Source organism: Neopsephotus bourkii, unplaced genomic scaffold, assembly GCF_033783945.1.
Source record: "Neopsephotus bourkii isolate Nb327-2 ecotype Australia unplaced genomic scaffold, CSIRO-AGI_Nbou_v1 NB_818, whole genome shotgun sequence".
Taxonomy (NCBI): Eukaryota; Metazoa; Chordata; class Aves; order Psittaciformes; family Psittacidae; genus Neopsephotus; species Neopsephotus bourkii.
The window spans coordinates 272,618-296,364 of record NW_026901314.1 but is presented as its reverse complement, the minus strand read 5'-3'; the positions used below and the strand labels follow the sequence as shown (position 1 = coordinate 296,364).

Here is a 23,747-nt window from a genome sequence, read left to right as displayed (position 1 = left end):
GAAGATATGACTGGAGTGTTGGAATGGAAGGTAACAGGCTCTTTAGAAAACACAGGCCTGGCAGATGGAGATAGGGAGCTGCTACTGATGTTAGGGATAGACTGGAGAGTATGGAATTCTGTCTGGAGACAGGTGAGCAGTCAATAGAGAGTTTGTGGGTCAGGGTTAAAGGGAGAACAGTCATGGGGGACATTATTGTGGGGATCTGTTACAGACTGCCTAACCAAGATGAATCTGCAGATGAAGCACTCTACAGACAGATAGGAAAAGCCTCACTCTCGCAGGCCCTTGTTCTCATGGGGGACTTCAACCACCCTGATATCTGTTGGAGGGACAGGATGGTACGGCCTGGCACAAGCAACCCAGGAGGTTCCTCGATTGTGTGGAAGACAACTTCCTTCTGCAAATAATAGAGGAGCCGACAAGGAGAGGTGCCATGCTTGACCTCGTGCTCACCAACAGGGAAGGGGTTGTTGGAAATGTGATGCTCCAGGGCAGCCTTGGTTGCAGCGATTACGAGGTGGTCGAATTTGAGATCCTCAGGACAGTGAGAAGAGCATGCAGCAAGCTCACTGCCCTGGACTTCAAGAGAGCAGACTTTGGCCTCTTCAGGAACCTGCTTAGTAGGGTTCCATGGGATATAGCCCTACAGGGCAGGGGGGCCCAAGACTGTTGGTTGCTATTCAAGGATCACCTGCTACAAGCTCAGGAGTGTTGCATCCCAACTAGAAGGAAGTGCAGCAGGAGGGCCAGGAGACCTCCTTGGATGGATAAGGAGCTGCTGTGGAAAATTCAAATGAAAAAAAAAGAGGCTTATAAAAGGTGGAAGCAAGGAGAGGCAGCCTGGGAAGAGTACAGGGATGTTGTCCGGGAAGCTAGGGACCAGGTTAGGAAAGCTAAGGCCCAGTTAGAATTAAACTTGGCTAGGGATATTAAGGATAACAGGAAGGGATTCTACAGGTACATAGCAAATAAAAAACAGATTAGGGAGAACGTAGGCCCCCTCAGGAAGCTCTCAGGTGAACTAGCTACACAGGATTTGGAGAAGGCTGAGGTTCTGAATGACTTCTTTGCCTCGGTCTTCACTGGCAAATCTCTACCACACCACCCAAGTCTTGGAAGGCAGACGCAGGGACTGTGAGAATGAAGACCTTGGGCCCACTGTAGGAGAGGAATTGGTTCGAGACCATCTTAAAAATCTGAATGTGCACAAGTCCATGGGTCCTGATGAAATCCATCCACGGGTCCTGAAGGAGCTGGCAAATGAAGTTGCTAAGCCACTGGCCATCATATTTGAAAAATCATGGCAGTCAGGTGAAGTTCCCGACGACTGGAAAAAGGGAAATATAACCCAAATTTTCAAGAAGGAGAAAATAGATGAGCCGGAGAATTACAGACCAGTCAGTCTCACCTCTGTGCCTGGCAACATCTTGGAGCAGATTCTCCTGGAAACCATGCTAAGGCAGAGGAAAAACAACAAGGTGGTTGGTGACAGCCAGCATGGCTTCACTAAGGGGAAATCCTGCCTGACCGGTTTGGTGGCCTTCTATGATGGGGCTACAGAAATGACGGGCAGGGCTAGAGCAGTTGACGTCATCTACTTGGACTTGTGTAAAGCGTTCGACACTGTCCCACACGACATCCGTGTCCCTAAATTGGAGAGACATCAATTTTATGGATGGACGACCCGGTGGATAAAGAACTGGGTGGATGGCCGCACACAAAGAGCTGTGGTCAATGGCTCAGTGTCCAGCTGGAGACCAGTAACAAGTGGTGTCCCTCATGCACTGGTGTTGGGACTGGTCTTGTTCAACATCTTTGTCAGTCACATGGACAGTGGAATTGAGTGCGCCCTCAGCAAGTTTACGAATTACACCAAGCTGTGTGGTTCAGTTGATACACTGGAGGGAAGGAATGCCATCCAGAGGGACCTTGACATGCTTGTAAGGTGGGCTGATGTAAAGTTTAATCAAGCCAAGTGCAAGATCCTACACCTGGCTTGGAGCAATCCCAGGCACAGCTACAGGCTGGGCAGAGAAGAGATTCAGAGCAGCCCTGTGGAGAAGGACTTGGGGTGTTGGTCCATGAGAAACTGAACATGAGCTGCCTTCAGTTTGCACTTGCAGCTCAGAAACCAACTGTGTGCTGGGCTGCACCAAAAGAAGCATGACTAGCAGGTTGAAGGATATGATCCTGCCCCTCTACTCTGCTCTCGTGAGACCTCACCTGAAGTATTATGTGCAGTTCTGGCTTCCTCAACATAAAAAGGACATGGAACTGTTGGAACAAGTCCAGAGAAGGGCCACAAGGATGTTCTGGGACTGGATTACCTCCTGTATGAAGATAGGCTGAGAAAGTTGGGGCTGTTCAGGCAGGAGAAGAGAAGGGTGTGTGGAGACCTCACAGCAGCCTTTGAGTGTCTGAAGGGGCCTGCAAGAATGCTGGGGTTGAGCCCTTTGCTAGGGACTGTAGTGACAGGACAAGGGGTAATGGGTTAAAACTTAAACAGGGGGAGTTTAGGTTGGCTATAAGGAGGAAATTCTTTCCTGTTAGGGTGTTGAGACACTGGAATGGGTTGCCAAGGGAAGTTGTGAATGCTCAATCCCTGGTGGTGTTCAAAGCCAGGTTGGGCAGAGCCTTGGGTGAGATGTTTTAGTGCGAGGTGTCCCTGCCCATGGCAGGGGGGTTGGAACTTGATGATCTTAATGTCCTTTCCAACCCTAGCTATTCTGTTATTCTAAGATATTGCTGCCTGGTTGAAGAACCTGTTGATGAAGGTATGTCACATAGATGCTCATGTATCCAAGAGTCAAGCCACTGAGGAATATCAGAACCATCAAGAAGTGGATCAGGGTTCTAAGATTGAAGTGACTGAGGTGGATTTAGATTGGCAACATTTGACTGATCTATTTTCAGCCTGCTGGACCCATGACACCTCAGGCCATGAAGGCAGAGCTGCAACATATAGATGGGCTAGTGATTGAGAGATTGACTTAACAGTGAACACTATCACCCCAGGTTATTAATGTATGTGAAACGTGCTGCAGTTTTTGTCAATAGACCATCGCTCTTTTGTAAAATAAATAAATAAATTAAAAAAATGATTAATTAATAATATATATATATTTACACATACACAGAGGCAGATATCATTCCTTAGTCCATGGACCATCCCTATAAAGTTCACTGACTTCATTCAGTCCAAGGACAAGTTCAAGACAAGGCTACTTGACACCATATCGAGGGTCTTACATGTCAGCTGTTACTTGCACTCTACACCTCCTTATAAACTGAAACACTTTTTCCAAAGACAACTCTTATTAAAAACATCTTCTCTAATAAGATTCCCAGTAGCACTGATCTTTACATGAGAAAAAGAGGGAATCTGGACCTCATTCAGGAGCTTAAATGATAGAGAGACCACAACAGATCTAGCTGATTTTATTCAGCAGTGATTGTAATGATTTTTCCTTTTCATCCAAAAATTTGGTTTGTTTTTTAAATAAAATGATGGCTTTGAAATTAGGGAATTATTTTGCCAAAAATTAAGTGTATATCTGAGTTGTGAATAAATTTTTGTACTATTCATTCTTTGCTGTCTTTGCCAAACTATTTTCACAACACCTTTGTTCATTACTAACATTCATATAACTTACCTGTATCAAGCTTCTATTGCAATTAGCTTTGTATTCCAGAAAAATGTCCCCAGAAGCACAATTTTAGCACATGAGGAACAACAGACAAAAAAAAATCCCTCTTTAGAGTAACGAGCTGGAAGCCCAGTGTTAAGACACGCCTGGCTGCAAATATACAGTCTGTCATTGCTTAGTACAATGCAAAGTACAAGACAAAGACAAGACATTGCTTAGTACCATAAAAAATCACAAAGAAATCAATGATATGGGTTCCAAAAAGCTGCAAATCAAATGGAGAAGGAAACTTCTTCCAAAGTCAATTTTTTAGTACATATATGTGAACACTTTTTTGCTTTGTATCTACACACGCTTTTGGCTTTTTTTTTACATTACTCATCCAGCTTTTGCTATTGGATAAATTAACAACTCTTTAGAGGTTTCTCCTGAACTTATAAAAAAAAACTTTCCATCTTGCTAAAGACCAAATTCAGCTTTACAACATAACTTAGTACTGCATAACTTTACCTCAGAAACTGTGCACCAAGCCAGTGTTGAACCTTTTGATTTATCTTGCTCTAACTCATAGAGGAAGGTACCTGATCAAGAGTTTATTGGGAAGAGAAAAAATAAAGTTGATGATTTTCATCAGGGTGTCCTGGGTTCAGCAACAGCAGTCATTTTTCTCCTACTTAGTAGCTGACGGATTGCTGTGTTTTTGACTTTCACCCTGGGAACAACGCTGGTGACACCGATGGTTTTAGTTGTTGCTATGTGACCAAGGACTTTGTGTGTCTCATGCTCTGCCAGGGAGGAGAGGGAAGCCAGGAGGAAGCAGAGACAGGACACCTGACCCAAACTAGCCAAAGAGGTATTCCATACCACAGCACCTCATGATCAGTATAGAAACTGGAGACAGTTACCCAGAAGGGCTAGATCGCTGCTTGGGTCAGGCTGGGTATCGGGTGGCAGGTGGTTAGCCACCTCCCTTTTTATTTCCCCTACCATTATTGTTATTGGTGGTAGCAGCAGTGGTTTTGTGTTATACCTTAGTTACTGGACTGTCCTTATCTTAACCAGTGGGAGTTAGATTCTTTCAATTCTCCTCCCCATCCCTCCAGGAGCTGGGGCAGGAAGGGAGGGAGTGAGCGAGTGGTTGCATAACTCTGGGTTGCCAGCTGGGCTTAAACCACGAAAAAGGGACTGTAGTGACAGGACAGGGGGTAATGGGTTCAAACTTAAACAGAGGAAGTTCTTTATTGTGACGATTGTGAGGCACTGGCACAGGTTGCCCACAAAAGTGACAAATGCTCCATTGTTGGGAGTGTTCAAGGCCAGGTTGGGTAGAGCCTTGGGTGACATGGTTTAGTGTGAGGTGTCCGTGCCCATGGCAGGGGGGTTGGAACTGGATGATCTTAAGGTCCTTTCCAGCCCTAACTATTCTATGATTCTATGATCCCCTTGCAATTTTCAAAAAGTTCTACACATAACACTAAACACTGTTGATCACACAGTCTCTTTAGTGAGAGGGAAATTAAACATCTTTCCCTTCGCCCTTATTGCTCTATGATCTCTGACACAAAATCCCAAAACCTAGATCCAAACTCAAAACACTCCACTTGCAAGAAAAGAAGATTTGCACATATCCTTCAGATGGAAAAATTTAGTAAAGCCTAACTGCCTGTGTAACTTGGCATTTAAAACTGTGGAACCCGTAAGTTCTTGCTAACTAGAAGGAAAGTCCCTTAAGCTATCTCCCTTCTCCTTAACTGATTGCTACAGTACAGTCTTCTCAGCTTGCTACCTGCCAGTGTTCCCCTCTTCACTGATACCTACTTTCATTTTAATGAAAAAATTCATAGCGTTCTGTTAAAAGGAAATTTTAGTCAATTCAGATTATATTTTAAATATATTATTTATAATATTCTATGTTTCTATCAGCTATGCTCAGTTAGGGTTGCAAGTGAATGACAGGCCCCTGACTAGGTTTCAGCATGAGATGCAGTTAATTGAGCAAGATGTGGAAAGCTACCAGACATGAAATGAGAAAATATCACTAGGAATTAAAAATAACATTACGAGATGGTGACAAAAGTCACATACAGTGCTCTAAGGGTGGCTGGATCACACCAGTGCTTAAGGGGCACTTACAGGAGAAATTAACGGATATGAGAGATGGTTGAAAGGGACTACTATGGACCTCTTAGTGACATAAGTCATGCAAGGTCAACAGCACCTCGGTAACCATATCAGTAATACCATATAAGGCTGAGGTTTTCTAAGTAATCCCAATCTGCCTACACATGTACAAAACTGGGATCAGTGGGGAATAAGTAACTGGGGGTGGGTTGACTGTCTGGGAGGAGAGTGGGGTGGAAAAACAGAGGTGTAAGGACAGCAAAAATGAGAACCAGGAAAGGGCAAAAGGAATAAGGTATGCAACTCGTGTTACTGGTGCTTTGCAGAGGTACCTGTCAGGCAGCCCTGAGTTTCATCACTACAGCTGGGGCAGGACTATAAAATGAACCTGTTGTTCTGACTGTAACATAAGCCTCCAGCGTGCTTCCCTGGTCAGAAGAACAGGGGCAGGGGCAGGGGCAGGCAGGCAGGCTGCTTTTCCTGACCAGCAAGGGGACAGCTGGCTAGCATACATGTCCTGGTTGTTGTGCCTTCTACACGTGCCAGCAGACAGCTGCCCGCTTCCTAACATGATCTTCAGTTAACTAGCCTAAAAGTTTCTGGTTTTTTGTTCTTTAGTGATTTGCTTTCTTTCCACAGTTATAAAACTCTAAAAAGCAGACACTGTGCATAATACACCAGCTGCCTTACTTGACGAAAGTTGATATCAAAAAGGTTCAAAGCAATGGCCATGTAGGCTCTGTAATTTGGTCAGAGCAACTGCATTCTTTTTCACGAGTACTTAAAAAGAGCACTTTTTTTTTTAATCTAAACTTGATTATATAGTATTAGGTTTAAGCAGGAGTCGGTGCCACCTGCTTATGTTTTCATGAGACCATCTTAAACATGTGAAATAACTTCATAAATAAACTTAAAGGAAGGGGGTTATTTTTCTTTTGCAGTAACATGAAACAGATCCTTTCCAATTCTCCAGTGATAAACATAATCAGTACTTACTTGGTTTCTAAAGAACCATTGTAAAATGCTTCATCTTAAAAATGAAATTAAATTTGTTTCACATAAAGAATTCAAAAAAAGGTCTGAAACAAGAACTGAATTTGAATGATCCCTTTTAGTGCCTGTGTGAGGCCAAAACAGTACCACATAGAGCTGAGAATTGTGCAGTCCATTTAAAAACAAGCTAAACTTTATATGGTAACTGATTTTCATCAGTGTGTAACAGTAGTATTACAAACTGAATGAAAACCTCTTATCTGGAGGAGGAAGGGGAAAATAATTAAAAAACAAAAAGACATACAGAAAGCCAAGGACAATCTGCAATTTTTAAGAAAAAAAGCGGGGGAGGACACACCACTTCAGCTGCATGCCTAACATGTTCTGTCAGTACAACCCACAACTCAATGGTAAATGCATTATGCAGAAAGAAAAAAACTCTAACTTGCTATTCATCTGCATTTTAATTCAACAAAAAGGTAATCATCCAAGCTTGTGATTCTTTAGCTCCACTTCAAAATAAAATGTGGAATTTCATCCCAGAGGATTTTTCTTATTACATACTGCATGGTTTGGTTGTGTAAAATCTAAAACAGGCCTGATGTGACAACAATATTTTGGCAACGGAGAAGAAAGTATACAAACACTGCTTTTGAACTGCCTCCTCCACTTGGGCTCAAGCTGATACACCAAATTTACCTACATTCCCACTACCCAGCTATCTGGTGCTTCACATTCTGGCTTGCAAAGGAGCCCCTCAGCTCACAGGACAGGTGTCTGAGCTGAATCATACTTTTGGTGAACTTCATCTACAGGCAGAGATATGAATGACACCACACTGATTTGAGTTAGCTCAACCTTCTCAGATCTTTAGATTATTTTTTTTTTAATATAAAGACACCTATAAATGCTATCCTATGATACTTTAAATACTGCTTATATCTATCTTGCTGATTTTGCTCAGGTCCTGAAACTATGCGTCTGAATTGTAGGGCAAAGAAGTGCTCCTCCACACACTTCCTACCTGATTTCCCACTAAAACAAAAACCCTGTACAACAACAACAACAGAAAAAAAAAAAAAAAGTTCTCTAGAAACATATCAATCTGTAAGCAAGCACAATCCCACAGTCCGAGACAGTCAAGCCAGGTGTTCATGCCTGACAGTTCTTAGAGTAGATGAATTCAGATTTGCCAACATAAAAGATGAAGCCAAGTAATACAGAACACAGGCAAACCAAATTGTGAAGTTTTACTGGCTTTAGCCACATAGGTTAAATCATGCAGTTACCAAATGCTGTATATACAGTCTCTGAAAAAAAAACCAAAGAAACATACTTCTTCTGATTTTTTTTCTGTGCATGTCTGAACCAGACTAGTAATTGCAGTCCATGGGACTATCTTTCCAGTAGCTGTTCTCCGCCCTGCCACTAGCAGGGCAAAACTAACCTTCATTATCTTTGAAGTTCTTGACCGCTGCCACACCTGCAACACCATAGGCAGATATTATAGATGTCTACTGAATTTGATTACACCAGACTGAATAAACACAACAATGAAATTTAGGGCCTCATAAACACCAGCCTAAGAAGGAGCTGAGAAGTCATCAGCTTCAGAATGCATTTTCCGACAGAGCAATTGCAACCACAAGCTGTGTGAAAGAGTTAGAAATGAAAAGTCCTTATTTAACAGGAAGAAGCTTTTGAGCACCCAGATCTCTTTGCAAAGGGCAGATACAAATTTCTACCCCACAAATCCATTAATCACTTCAAAGAGCCTTTTCTGCTCTCTCACACACCAGGTCACCAATCTATTCCTAGGAGACTTTCTGCATGGCTCAGCCTTGCTCATCTCCTCCTCCTCCTCCTCCTCTATTCCTCCTCTTCCTCCTCAGGGAGCACCCTTCAGGAAGTATGCCCTGGACTTGCCCACAGAGGGGGCAGGAAGCTGGTTTTCGTTGTGTATCCCTTCGGAGATCTCACCCCATCTTCCTCAGCCAGGCACCTGCTGCAGCTCCAGAGCCTTCTGGCAGCCCCTGCCCAACGGGCAGTTCATGACCAAGAGACCATGCTTGAGGAAAGCTCTGCAGCTGCTCTCCTGGCCCGGCTTCAAGAGACAAACCTCTAATTAAACACAACCCAGCTTTTTATTTGCCTGACGAAAGTGGAGTCTAGCTACGGCCCTGGGACTTTGTGTCTGTGAATCACTTCAGGCCTGGCATGGGAACTAGTGCTTTAAGATCCCAGAAGTGGAGCAAAAGGCAAACATGGAGCAGATGCATACCAATGCTATTTGTAACTACCAAAGCCTTAGCAATACATCCTGAAGAAAAATGCATGGTGCTTAGGGTGAGGTGGCAGGCTGGCAAGGCCCTACAAACCTCAGTGACATACTTTGGGAGCCAGGAGAAGGCACACTGGGTGGAAGGCTCTGGGGGCACACGCAAGCAGTGGGATTTCAGGCTTCAAGATGATGGGGAAGAAAGCCAAGCATCCTGTTCTCATGCACAGTGCCCTTCTGTTGCCATGCTGGGTCAGCAGTAAGGGCGAGAGCCATGGCCCAGGACATGCAAGCACACAGTCCCTCAAGCCTGATCCCTCAGCCTGCCCCGTCCATCTGCCCCTTCCCGGTACCTTCCTCCCACCCCTCCCCTTGGCTTCTTGAGACAAGGAGGCACAAAATGAAAAAAAAACCTTTGTAAATAAGTAGCATCAGTTCTAAGTAACATTAAGTTTGATGGCTATGTAACACTAGCAATGGAAAATAACTGAGGTGTACATTTCACAGAAAAAAAAAAGAAATAGCGTGCAGTTAGAGAACATAATGAGAATCCTTGTATAAGATAAACTGTTGTAGCTGACGTAGTTTTAGGTCCTTATGACCTTAGTACAAAAACAAGTGTGAGAAAAACAGGATAGAAAAACAGGATGTGTAGATAAAGAGTACCTGAGACTAGCAGATGTCCAGGATGGGCTGCACATAAGCTACACGATAAATAGAAGGACAGGATGATTATGTCTGCAATGTTAGAATCATAGAATCACAGAATAGTTAGGGTTGGAAAGGACCTTAAGATCATCAAGTTCCAACCCCCCTGCCATGGGCAGGGACACCTCACACTAAACCATATCATCCAAGGCCTCATCCAACCTGGTCTTGAACACCACCAGGGATGGAGCATTCACAACCTCCCTGGGCAGCCCATTCCAGTGCCTCACCATCCTAACAGTAAAGAACTTCTTCCTTATATCCAATCTAAACTTCCCCTGTTTAAGTTTTAACCCATTACCCCTTGTCCTACCACTACAGTTCCTAATGAAGAGTCCCTCCCCAGCATCCCTATAGTCCCCCTTCAGATATTGGAAGGCTGCTATGAGGTCTCCACGCAGCCTTCTCTTCTCCAGGCTGAACAGCCCCAACTTTCTCATCCTGTCTTCATACAGGAGGTGCTCCAGTCCCCTGGTCATTCTCGTGGCCCTCCTCTGGACTTGTTCCAATAGACCCATGTCCTTTTTATGTTGAGGACACCAGAACTGCACACAATGCTCCAGGTGAGGTCTCACGAGAGCAGAATAAAGGGGCAGGATCACCTCCCTCAACCTGCTGATCACACTCCTTCTGATGCAGCTCAGGATGCAGTTGGCTTTCTGGGCTATGAGCGCACACTGAAGCCGGCTCATGTTCATTTTCTCATCGACCAGCACCCCCAGGTTTTTTTTTGGTGTTACCGAATCAATCAAGCTGGTGTGAGCATTATCTACTGCGCATGCTTCAAAGACTGCCAGAAGTGATGAAGATTGTTGGAAGAAGTAAACGACCTCCAAAAGACCACTATCACGTTGTTGTGTGCATGTGAAAATGGGCGTGGAATTACATAAAGCGGTTCTCGGATGGTTAGTGAATATGTATGATGGTTAATAATATGCACGTTAAGCAACAATATAGCCACAGTCTGTTTGAGGTTCGGATGAGACACGCTAGGAGGAGAGATCTCCCATGTCTCCGGCGCCGCAGTGAAGAATTCCTGCTTGGCGATTTAAACTTTGTTCGCGAGTTCTTGGGAGATTTATCCCAATCATTCATTCTCCCCTCAGCCGCTGCCGCCTCCAGCAGCGGCCGTCACCGGTAGCAGCACAAACCTCTGTCCTCCCTAAGCGCCCCCTGCCGCCCCGCGCAGGAACTGGGTCAGGTGCCCAAAGTGGGCGGAGGAGGTGGGGTCGCACCCCCGAAAGGTGAAGAGAAAGGGCGGGCTGGCTCCTCCCGCGTCGCGGCGTGGTGACGTAAGGCGTCTGCGTGTGACGTTCGGCGGCTTCGTCCTGCTGTCGGTCTCGCCATCGTCGCTTCTAGGCTTGCTCCGGCCCGCGCCCGTCGCCCACTGTTGTCATGGCGAACGTGGCCGACACGAAGCTTTACGACATCCTAGGGGTGCCGCCCGGGGCCTCCGACAACGAGCTCAAGAAGGTGCGGGGAAGGGGCGGGGGCGGCGCCCGGGCAGAGCGGGCGGCAGTGCTGCGGCGAGGGTGGGTTCGCCGGTCAGGGTCCCCCGGGGCAGCTGAGGTGGGCGGCCCAGGGCCGACCTGGTGAGCGGGGCCGAGGGGTGTGAAAGCTGCGTCCTGCCCGGCTGAGGCCTTGTGGGGGGAGAGAGTGCGCCGCAGGGGGAAGACGCCTGGGGCCGCTGCAGCCAGCCGAGGTAGGCCGCGCCGCGGGGCTGCTGGGTCCTGGCGGACGGCAGGCGCCAGCGGAGCGGGGTAGGCCGCGGGCAACGCCTCAGGAGAGAGGACCGGCGGGAGAGGACGCAGCGGGGCCTGCCCTTGCCACTGGCCCGGCACCGCCGGCGCCCGCTTGGCTTCGGGCGCCGCGCGCCCCGTCCCAGCAGTGCAGCGTCCTTTCCCAAGCAGTGAAGGCTGGGCGTATAAGTCTTCATTAGTAGTGGAGCCATTGTCTGCTACATGTGTGGGCCTCGGTTGGTTTTCTTTTTGCTCATGTATTTGATCCCTCCCTTGCGAAAGCGACTCCGTAAGGTAAACAAAGGAGCCAGGTGAAAACTGGGAGCCGGGGCATCAGAACAACAATTCACTGCGTCCATTGCTTTCTGTAATGTAGGAACAACTTTTTTTCTGGGAGGACTTAATGGCCATTTACACGTGAGGAAGGAGAATTAACTAGACAGTTTACTAGCAGTGACCTGCTTCCGCTGATGGGTGGTGCTGATACTAACAGCTCTGCGTTACCCAGCATGCATGTGGCAGCCTAATTCGTGCAGGCGCGGGCAATAGCAGTGTTGAAATAGGGGGAAGGCATGCAGTGAGAGGATGGTGCTGTATAATAAACACGGTCAAGTAGAACTTTTTTTTTTTTCCTTCTTGCTGAATTCTCTTGAAGGTATCCATATCCTGTAAGAATGAAAAACTGACAGCAGTTTTCCATTCGGATAACTTGTACTGCTCAATATTAATTTGCTATAGATTAGCCATACCAAGGAATGTAAGGTTTCCAACTGCCTGCAACGGCAAGAAGTTCATCTATTCTTATATATTTTAATCTATATGATAGTATAGAAAAGTGAAAACAAATAGGTAATAGGTCAGTCAAAAGAGGATGAGAAGTTGATGAGTTTTACTTTTATTGAAGTTGTGCCAGTGTAGGCTGTTTCTGATTAATGGTAGCGTCCTTTTGGGCATGATTAGTCTTAAGAATTTCTCTGAATTTGAATGCTGTTATCAGCAAAGACACGAGTGCTTGCTTTTCTTAAAGATCATCATGCAAACTCCTTTTTAACTGATTAGATAATGTTACATAGGTTTTCACTTTAATTTTTAGGGCTTGGTGCTGATTGTTTTTGATTGCACAGAATCCTTAAAATATGTGGGGAAACACACTTATTACAGAATATGTACATTTGTGGGAGATTATGTTCTGTTACTGATGGGCAATTTGACCTATAATTTTGGGGTTTTGTGCTTACCATGATTTAGAATACTTGGCTTGTAATTGCAATGTTCTGGGGTTTTATTAGTTCCTTATAAAACTATTTCTTGAATGCATGCAGACGTACAGAGTATTTCAAGATGATTAATAAAGAGAAGTAATTATGAAGATGCAAAAAAGGAATCTTACTTGTTCCAGTACAAAATGGAAAGTTATGAGCTTTGTAAAGCTTTTTGTCTAAAGCTCTCTTAATGTTGCAGTCCTAAAGAGATAGTTTAGGTGCTCAGTTCTATAGAAATAGAGCTTTTGAAAAATCCGTTGTAAGAATCAGTGTTTCAGTTGTTCACAATTTTATCAGTGTAGCTTTTTTATATGTGTAATCTAAAAACCAGACTGTATACCATGTAATTTATTAATATCTGTCCACTGATTGTTACTGGGGGGGTGTTGAGGTGGAGCGAGGGAAGAGCTGAGGTCTTTGCTGCCATAAACTCAAACTGTAGGAAAAACCTTTGCCTGTCCTGTTATTTGCTTTGATCCCCTAAAGCATAAGCAAAATGAATGAAGTATTTCTGTGGAGAAAGCGATGGTCCTGAGAGTTAAAGAACTGGTCAAAAAAGAGCATTCTGAAAAATCTCTTCTGGAGATTGAGCTGCAATATCTCCTGCTGCTTTACAACAGTGAAGTTAAATAAAAGCAGTGATCTGTACACTTCTGCATGTGTAACTCATATACTTAGTTCAAAGTGAGAATAAATCTTCAGTTATTGATAGGTAAGGAAGAATAAAATGTGTGTTGAGGATTGACTGATAGGGTTCAGTGAGGAGCTGAGGCAGCCATTTTGTTCTTAATGTGTTGCTGTGATTGAGGTGAGAGCCAAATGGGTTGAAACTTAAATTGCATTGTAGATTTTAAATAGCTTCTGTAGAGTAAATAATTTTCATGAAAGTCCAATGTGATTCTTCCTATAAGTTAATGAAGATAAGCAGGAAAACTACTTCTAGCTATTGTGTGATGTAGTTGTGTTTAAATGCAAGTGCAACTAATTTATGCATATAACAATGTCAGAATTTTTTATGTATGTCAGCATTTCAATGTATGAATGATTTCAAAATGCAAATTTTCTGACTTTGCTTTATTAGGATTTTCTTTCTTCCTAAAGACACTGCTGAGTTGTCAGAAAAGTACTGATTAATCAGTATTTAAACTACTTTTGTACCTCTTTCAACTAGGCATACAGGAAGCTGGCCAAGGAATACCATCCCGATAAGAATCCAAATGCAGGAGACAAAGTAAGACTTCTTTTTTTTTTTTTTTTTTTTTTTAACTCCTTATGCTTGCTATTACAATAGCATCCAAGGAACCAAATACAGGTGGTGTTACAAGTTGTTGAAAATAACTGTGAGAGGGAATGTAGTCTTGTCTACTTCTTCCCAACCTCAAAATCTACCAGCGTACCTTGTGAAAAAATGCAGCAGGTGACTGAGTCAAATTGGTTGCTGAGGGAAAATAGTCTGTTTTCATCTGCTGAGGTGATGTTGGTTGTCATTGGCATCCACATGGGTATTTGGGAAAGATAGTCAGTTTTCCAAGTTTTTCCAACATGGAAGAATGTATGTGTTGAGGTACGAGAAACTGCTGCAGCATAAAACAAGTAGATGTGTGGGGAGATTGAATTAGATTTGTTATGCTAATAGTAATTAAAAAATACCCATTAAGTTGACTCAGCTGATTCTCTAACAGAACTGACGTCTAATGGTTGCTTAGAGGTGAGCAGAGATGACTAAAAAGGTACTCATTTGGTCTGAGGACAAGCAGATGAATATGCATTTTAGTAGGTTGCACAAATCTTAGGCACTCTTGTGTACTTGGGAGTTTTCTAGTTGGATTTTTTTGTTGTTGTTTGTAAGAAAACTGTCTTGTGCTAGGCACAGTAAAAAACAAAGTCAAAAAAGTTTTGCCATAAAATGATATATTTTATGATAAAGAGGTAACACAGTAAGCCCAAGTTTGACTTTTAAGTCTTGCATATTAGAATGAAGGTAGAAAACTGCTCTGTTGTATAACTTACTAAATGGATATTCATGCTGGGCAAGAAACGGTAGTAAAATGCTTTCTTGAAGTTCTAAATTATCGTTCACTGTTTTGACTCTGTTCCTCTTCTAGTTCAAAGAAATAAGTTTTGCCTATGAAGTATTGTCAAATCCAGAGAAACGTGAGTTATATGATAGATATGGAGAACAGGGCCTTCGAGAAGGTAGTGGTGGAAGCAGTGGAATGGACGATATTTTCTCCCATATCTTTGGTGGTGGATTGTTCAATTTCATGGGTGGTCAGAGCAGAAGTCGTAATGGTAGAAGAAGAGGAGAAGATATGATGCATCCGCTCAAGTGAGTATCTTGATGCTGCAGTTTGTAATTTCAGGCTTTCCTGATCAGTACTTGACTCTGCTAATTATATTTTTTTATATGCTTCATAGTTCAGATAATCTGTGGTCTGCACCTACTTTTCGGACCTGCATGTCGTGTGTAGCCCAGAAGGCAGTCAACTTGAGTAACTTACTTACCCTTACAGAATACGTAATACTTTACCTGGTTATTAGTCTGTATATACATTGTTAGCAGTATTTTCTTGGTGTTGCTCCTTAACTATGTTCAGAAATTTTAATCTGAAAAAGTATACAGTAGTCAAGTATTGCTCATTAGCTGGATTCTTAGGAAAGCAGAGGTACTAAGGCTCTGGAAGTGCTTAAGTTGACTTGCATTTATAGCATAATACCAGCTGGAACTGAAGTAGAAATGGATAATTAATGGAAAAGCATGTGTGGCTGGTTTGATTTGGGTTTTTTGTTGTTGGGTTGTTTTTTTTTTTTAGAGCCATGCTTGAATATCACGTCTAATTGGGTTTTGTAGATCTCTGCTTACAGTCATGATTGGCTTTTTTGCCTGCTGATCAGGTCCTTTCTAAGTTCTTTCTGAGTAAAGCTTTATCTTTTTTGTGGTTGTCAAGCCATGCTTGGTAAAGTGTATTAACTTTCACATACTTGCTTAGTTCAGTAGCTGGTACTGCATGCTATCTCATTAATTAGCTTTGGGTTTGCTGTCACCTGGCATTGATGTTCACAAACAACCTTTTCTCAATACATGGAGTTGAAATTTCTATCCACTAACAAATCGATTTAAGAGAAATACTAAATGGGCTCATAAATATCCTATCAATATATGAATGTTATTGGAGTTTTATAGTGTATTCAAGAACTTGTAAAAAAAAAAAAAAAGAAACATGAACACATCTAAAGAGTTGAGTGGCTGTTAGGGACGTGCTAAGCCCTCCCTTCTAAACATTCTTGCGGAAAGCCCAATGCAATAGTAAGTATTCTGTATGTATTCTTATGTATGCATGCTGTAAATATTGTCACGACTGTCTTAGAGGGGTGGTTTTCTAAGCTGCATGGTAGAACAAACAAACAAAAAATCAACTGTGACTAATAAGCCCAAAATTGCTAGATAAGCTGGTATCCTATTGAGAAGCACAAGCAATCCTGTCTGGTTTCTTCTGTGTTCCTAATTACATGTGTATAATCGTATGTATGCAATAATTTTTAATGACTCCTTGTGAAAGCTGAAATGGTGCTTTAAAATTCTGTTTTAATAGCAGATATGGTCTTTTTTATGAAGAAAATCTGTTTTTCTTTAGATTTGTCCTAGGCAACTATTCTTATTACATGGGGAAAGTAAGTTGTTAAAATGATAATGTAGGAGAAATGCTTTATTTTGTAGAGTCTCTTTAGAAGATCTGTATAATGGCAAGACAACTAAACTACAACTTAGCAAGAATGTCCTTTGTAGTGCATGTAACGGGTAAGTTTGTTTATAGTTTTGAGTTCTCTAGGTACTGTGTTTTCATATAGTGTAATGAAGCATCTCCTATTTCAGATCTCTGTTGGTATTTGACTGACTGGAGCCTGCTTTCAAACCAGAAAATTGTTAAGCTTGAGTGGCATTGTTGATGGAACTGGAACTATGCAAGGGCTTTTTCTGGGGGGGGGAAGCAGGGAGGAAAGAACCTAAATTATACTTGGCAGTACTATTAGGCATGTTTAACCTACTGATGTAGGGGTTTTTTGGTCCTGTATTTTGGGGCAAGGGGAAGTTACTTTTCATGCAACTGGTGCTTTCTATTCTAGGCAGGGAGGGAAGGCTGGAGCCGTTCAGAAATGTAATGCTTGCCGGGGTAGAGGTGTACGTATCATGATCAGACAGCTGGCTCCTGGAATGGTTCAGCAGATGCAGTCTGTATGTTCTGACTGCAATGGAGAAGGTAGGACAAGTTATTCTGTGTTACTAAATACATTTACTTGGATTCAACCTCCTGATTAAATCTCAGGAGGAATATATCCAGGGCCATGTTGCTCCCATCTAATCAGTTAGGTCTCAGTCTGATGTCAACATGGAGAAACCATTTTACTTGGAAGAACAGCAAGAATTACAGTTTTTAACATACTGAAAAGCAGTCTGGAAGCTTGAACAGTAGGGGTTAAAACCACTTAGATATTAATATTACTTACTGCTATTACTGTTACAGTAAAACCCAAGATCTTATTTTAGAAACTTTATCTTTTTGTGGTCTCCTAACATCCAAGGAGAAGTTTAAGCTTGAAAATGGAAACCTAAAGTTGGATTTTAGTTTCTTCAAATTAAGAAGATACTTTTTTCTGAATTGGTTGTGTTTGGAGGAGCTAATTCAGCACGTGATCTGCACTGTGCAATTCCTTTTTTACGTCTTCTGCAATTTGCTGCATTGTGGGTGATTTTACTCTTCACACTACTCAGAAGTTAGAGTTGTGTTTTCTGACTACTCAAAACATTTCATAAGAGATGTTGTCTTTGGCTGTCTTTTTTACGGTTTACATAGCTAACCTACATATTTAGTAGTTTCAGCTGCATCATAATGCATTGCTTTGTTTCACAGAAAGGTGGCTTAAGCTGGCAGGTTTAATATTTTATGCGGAGTGCATCTGCTTCTAGCACTTAAAAGCAGTGTTGGATGTGTACTGAAACTGCATGGTGCATGTGGCCTCATATTTGGTTACTCTGTAGAAAGCCAATTGCTTACTTGAAAAATAAAGATGAGGTAGAACAGAGAATTTAAGCTATTCTGGTAGTCATTCTTCAGTTTGGAAAAAGTAATTGCCTTGCCAGAGGTGACAGACAGTGTGAAAAACTGTTCAGCTTTAAGAGTATAAAAGTCAACTTCATTATGTGTCAGAAAATGTTAGATCCCTTCCATGGGAAAATTTTCATATTATGCTTTTGCATGAAACTGATTTGACCACGGATCTTGCCCCCATTTTGTATGCAAGCCTCTGCTTCTGTTAACTGCATCTCCATAGTACGTGGTGGTGGTTTACTGGAAAATGGGACTATCAGTGAACAGAACCTGATAATCCTTTTTTGACTGTTAACAAAACTGGAACTAAGCTTCTTAAATTCATTGAAAGAACTTGGAATTTATTGTGACTTTTAAGGGGGAGGGGAGGTGCTTCAGTTTGGTTTTGGCTTCATCCTTTCTTTTATAGCTGTCATCCTCTAGCATAACAATGAATGGAAAAGTAGGTGTTTGTTTTTTAAGAGCTGTAAATTGAATGGTAAGGATACTGGAGTTAAATTCAGACTTAAGGAATACTAGAAGCAGTAGGCAAGGTCTTGTTTTGCCTTTCTCTAAAGCACTCTCACTTTTCAAACTGAGTATATCTTTGTATTTCTTCCCCTCACCCCATTTGTTTTTTTTTAATTCCCCTTCTCCCAGACAGCGTAAATCGAGCTTGGCTTTCCTCTTGTGAGGAATTCATAAAACATCTGAATCACTAGTTGTGTTGCATATTGCATGAATTCCTTAGTCTACTATAAATGAGTTTCTTTTCAGAATCAGATTCAATTATGTGGAAATCTCCAAATGCAGAATTTGTCGTTCTTTAGGTGAAGTAATTAATGAAAAAGACCGCTGTAAAAAGTGTGAAGGGAAGAAGGTGATCAAAGAGGTAAAAATACTTGAAGTCCATGTAGACAAAGGCATGAAGCATGGGCAAAGAATTACATTCAGTGGAGAAGCAGATCAGGCTCCAGGTGTGGAACCAGGTGATATTGTCCTCTTACTCCAAGAAAAGGAGAATGAGGTAATGCTTTTGAGTTTGTATTTTAAATGCCTTTTATCCTAGTCTTCAGTATTAATGTAGATGGATGTTCGTTTAAAATAATTAATATAGTTGCAGCTATGGGAGAGATGTTGAATAGCTTTTAATAGATTTATAGCTAGTAATGTGGTTTTCATGGTGAGCCAGAAAAACTTCACAAGTCTGTAGCCAGAGTGCATGCAGATTCTGGTGTTTCCTCATGCTAATAAAGGGTAGCTTTCTCAGATCAGCTCAGGCTGACTTTGGTACAGTGGACATTGTGAAGAGCCATTCAGGATGTTACCTTCAATGTGCTTTGCTTTTGACACTAACAGATGCCAAGTGTTGCTTTGTTTTCAGTGTCTTGTGACATGGCAGGGAACTCCTTTTAAAATCCTCAGATGGTCCTTTCTGTCTCTGCTGTTGTGGTTCTGGAAATACATCAGAGTGGTGATGTTACTGATTCGCCTAACTGAACAAGGAAACGTGATTATTTTATAGTAGTTTGTTAAGGCTTATGCTTACTATATTCTGTAATATATACACAGCACTTTTGAAATAAGTACTGCAAGTTACCTTTTCCTGTGTTAAGACTCCCTTAGGGCAGAGTTGAGGTGACTGCTGCTGCTTTGCAGTTTTTATTTTTTTTTCCTTTTTTTCTGATGCTTTTGTTTAGAAAGGCCAGGTATAACTATGGCAAAATAAGAAATTGTTATACTCTGGGAAAAATGTTGAACAGAAAGTGGTGTCGGGAAATTCTGTTGTGACAAAAAATAGCATTGAGTGCAAATTTAAATTCCAGTCATGTATGAAGGATATAATGTTGGTTATCTGAAAAGTACGTATTTTGTAAGCTTTTCAGACCCGTGCCAAAGACTGCTGATTTGTCTGTTAGTTTTGCATAGCTCTTTACACGTTCCTCTCTTCTCTCTTCTGTAATACGGGTTGAAATATGTCATCGCAGTTGATTTTGACTAGGATAAGGGAAAGACCATCTGTAAGCATACAGAGCAGTCAAAGGTTCATGATGGCATCAGATTCCAGATGGTAGATGCCACTTCTGTTCTAGTCTTCTACTGAACTACATCTAGTTTTACAATATTAACAGTTCTGAAAAATACCGTAACTTGTCATATTAAGTTAGTCTGACTTCTAGTGAAGCTTTCAGTGTTCTTAATTTCCCTTGATGCTGGGAGTCATGGTTCTGCCAGTGGATAAAGCTTAGATTTACTCTGGTTAAGACTCCTGAGTGATAATGGCTTAAAGACTGCTCATGACAGCTGTGGACTAATTGATCAAAGCCCTGCTGTAGATGAAGCTAGCTGAAGCAGGTGTGAATGATAACTAGTGAGATGTTGAGAAACAAATATGTGGATTTTGTACTCCAGTGAAGGGCAAGTGATGTCAAACTGTTTTAATTTTTGTTCATAGATTGCTTGTATGGAAGATCTTGGGGTTAAGAGAGCACTGCTGCTGTACTGGCCTCCTTGTTTGAACCTTACCTCATACTATGTAGTATGGCTTGCCTTGTCTTGGATGATAAGGATCAGGCAGAAACTTTCCAAGAATACTGTGCTATTTGAATTAACAGAATCAAGTTAACTTTGTACAAAGGCTGTTGCTCTGGCTCTGAATTTTAAGAATAAATAATAATCCTAAATGATGAATCTCATGGGGATATGCTTATGGTACTAGAAAATGCATCCCCAGATTTTTGTGTTGTAGGTGTTCCAGCGGGATGGGAATGACTTGCATATGACACACAAGATTGGACTAGTTGAAGCACTGTGTGGATTTCAGTTCACGTTTAAGCACCTTGATGGACGTCAAATTGTGGTTAAATATCCTCCTGGAAAAGTAATTGAACCAGGTAAGCTTGACCTGATGAGACTTCTCTAACTATGCTTTTGTGATTCTTTAAAATTTAATCCCATTCTTTTTGTCCTGTTAACTGAACCTAGACTAGAGAAATGAAGATTGTATAAAGAATTGTTCTGAAGAGCCCTCACTTGCTTACTTCTCTTTGAATTGCAGGTTGTGTTCGTGTAGTCAGAGGTGAAGGAATGCCACAGTATCGTAATCCTTTTGAGAAGGGTGATCTTTACATTAAATTTGACGTTCAGTTTCCCGAAAATAACTGGATTAGCCCAGAAAAGCTTTCAGTAAGTAGTTTTACCGGCACAGGTACCGTAGTCTTATTTGACAGTATGTGCAAAGCATGTGTGGGATACCTCACATGCTTGCTTTCAGTGCTTAAATTTAGATGCAAGTGTAATTCTTTCACCATAGTTTATGGGCAACACATAACTTGAACATACCCACTGAAATGTTGATTTATGGAAGCTGTGTTTTAAGAGCTGTACAGATGCTAGGCAGACGAAGGCAGGAGGAAGAATCTTCTTGCTGCTGCGTGATAAGTTTTCAGAATGCAGCTGTATTTACTGATAGCACCTTGTGTTGATACGTGGAGCTGTGGGTTTTCCTTAAGTGGTGTCTTCCAGTAGATACAAATACTTTTGGTAATTTTAAATAAGTAATACCTGTCAGGTTTTATATCGGCTTGTCATTTCTGAACCAAACCTCCAGTGAGGGGAAGTCTTGAAGCTGTGGGAAACTGGCCGCTTTATTTTAGCAGTTGTACATGCAGTACTGAATACACTTCTTCTTTTGGGGCAGGAACTTGAAGATCTTCTGCCAGCTAGACCAGAATTTCCCAATGTAATTGGTGATGCAGAAGAGGTAGATCTTCAGGAATTTGATACCACTCGTGGTTCAGGTGGTGGCCAGAGACGTGAAGCTTATAATGATAGTTCTGATGAAGAAAGCAGCCATCATGGACCTGGGGTACAGTGTGCCCATCAGTAAACATTTGTCTAAAAAGTTGCACAAGGATTCTATTTCAAATTTTGCCTGACTTGTTTTTTGCAATCCAGCTGGATTGTATAAGTAATCCAGATGAACCAATGGACATCTGTTGCTGTATGTGTAACTTTTAAATTGGTCTATAGTATCTACAGAGTGTAATTTAAACTAACCACAAGCTTACATTTTCATTTTGAGTGTGTAGCAGAATAAAGCACTTGAAAGGAAGATAAGACTTCTTTTCACATGGATCTTAAGTTTGGCTTCATATCTGTGCTTGATTTTTACCAGTTTTGTGTAGAATTTTAAGTTTCATTTTTAAATTCAAACTCTACATTGTAAAGTTTGTGTACAATTTGTCCTGAGGCTTGGTATTTGGCTGCACCTGCATAAGCTGCTACAAATAGAATAAAGAATTTTATAGCCTGTATCTATTATCTTAGATGCATGGTCAATGGGCTTTGCACATAATGGGTTTAGAGCTGACTGGGAACAATGGAAGAGTAAATTAGAAGTGGTTGTAAGTTTGGGTTTTGGTTTGGTTTTGTTTTTGTTTTTTTTCTACCATCTTGTGAACGGTTTCTGAAATTAAATAAAAGCAGTTGGTGTATAATGTATTTCTTTTGCCTTGTAGCTCTTACTTTTCCAGTGGCTGTAACGTTTATAGACTGCATAGATGGTAGACATTTTAGAAACAGAGAGGCTGAAATTGCTGTAAGATGATGTTGCAGTTAGATAACTGTGCCACATGTAAAAGTCTGGAACTAAGATATAACTAAATGGGCACAGGAAGGCTGCAGCCATGTCACTTTTATATGGAGAAAACATAAAGACATCTGAATTCAGTCAGAGGATAACAAAACTTGTAATTAATCATCTTGTAAATGAAGATGATTAAATCCCAACATAATGGTGACTTTCTCTTAGGCTTTGCATCCCATTCAAAGCCTGATTAAGCCTGACTTCCTAGAGGAATGTTTCTAGTTTTAAAAAATCTTTGCGAAAATGAGCATGACACTTGACAACTTGTGGTTACAACAGTGCAGTTCTTGAAGAGGTAAACATTAGTTGGACTAGATGATCTTTTGAGGTCCCTTCCAATCCTTGGGATTCTGTGTTTCTGTGATCAGTACTTTACTTGACAAAAAACTTTGTTGACCTGGAAACATACTGAATGTAGTGGGATTTGTTACTTTTCGAATAGTTTGCACTTTTGTTTGAACTCAAGAGACTAAGTTCTCCAGTTCAGTTCCTTTTTACGTGCTTTTAATTGGTAAAAATAACATAACAAAGCAAAAATATGACCTTAAATAATTACCATGTAGAGTTAGTTGTCTAAACATTTACTTACAGTGTTAAGGAACTCTGCACAAATGTTGGTTGGTAAGCTGCTTCTCTAATGAGTTTTCTCTCTCTGTTGAAGTGAGGAATTTGGAAGATGCCTCTACTTTTCTTTACAAATATGAAGTGTGACTTGTTTAGTATTGCTGATAGTTGTTGACTTTTACCAGTTAGGTTGGAGGGACAAACTCGCTAAGTGTTTCCATGTGCTTGGGTAGGCACTGGTAATTTGAGTGCTGCTGAACATCCTTGTTATAGACTAAAGCAAGAATAAATTCTGTTTTGACCTGTATTTCAGTATTGACTTCTTATGCTGTGGCATTCTCATCTAGTGAATCTCTCTTTGAATTTATGAAAACTTCAGGTTGCTTTTCACAAGATTATTGTCACATACTGCTTCTTTATCATGATTTACTTACCAAAGAAGGCATCTTAATCTGTAAAGATTAAAGCAGAGAACAGGCGTTTTGATTAAGTAGTAGGTTTTACGTCCTTGGAAAAGAGAGTATGTGCTCTGAACTTACCACCTTACTTTAAAAATTCCTCTTTTCAGGAATGTATGTAATATATATACTGGGCTACATCAAAAGGAGTGTGACCAGCAGGTCAAAGGAGGTGATCCTGCCCCTCTGCTCTGCTCTTGTGAGACCCTACTTGGAGTACTGCGTGCAGTTCTGGTGTC

At 41.6% G+C, this 23,747-nt stretch overlaps 1 protein-coding gene across 1 annotated transcript; it reads left to right on the top strand.

Moving 5' to 3' along the window:
• Positions 1-11,029: 11,029 nt before the first annotated feature.
• On the top strand, positions 11,030-22,341 carry DNAJA2 (DnaJ heat shock protein family (Hsp40) member A2). The gene is made up of 9 exons (XM_061355648.1): positions 11,030-11,223; positions 13,923-13,982; positions 14,857-15,080; positions 16,470-16,550; positions 16,877-17,010; positions 18,669-18,865; positions 20,588-20,732; positions 20,897-21,024; positions 21,539-22,341. Exons 1-9 carry the CDS (start codon positions 11,146-11,148, stop codon positions 21,725-21,727), a joined length of 1,236 nt encoding a protein of 411 aa, XP_061211632.1. The 5' UTR covers positions 11,030-11,145; the 3' UTR covers positions 21,728-22,341.
• The last annotated feature ends 1,406 nt before the right edge of the window (positions 22,342-23,747 follow it).

What these genes read in the sequence shown, in the direction of transcription:
- DNAJA2 (XM_061355648.1), top strand. Translation starts at nt 11,146, where the DNA reads ATGGCGAACGTGGCCGACACGAAGCTTTACGACATCCTAGGGGTGCCG. An exon ending in GATATGATGCATCCGCTCAA is followed by an intron (nt 15,081 to 16,469) that starts GTGAGTATCTTG and finishes TTTATTTTGTAG; the next exon opens with AGTCTCTTTAGAAGATCTGT. An exon ending in TGGAAAAGTAATTGAACCAG is followed by an intron (nt 20,733 to 20,896) that starts GTAAGCTTGACC and finishes TTTGAATTGCAG; the next exon opens with GTTGTGTTCGTGTAGTCAGA.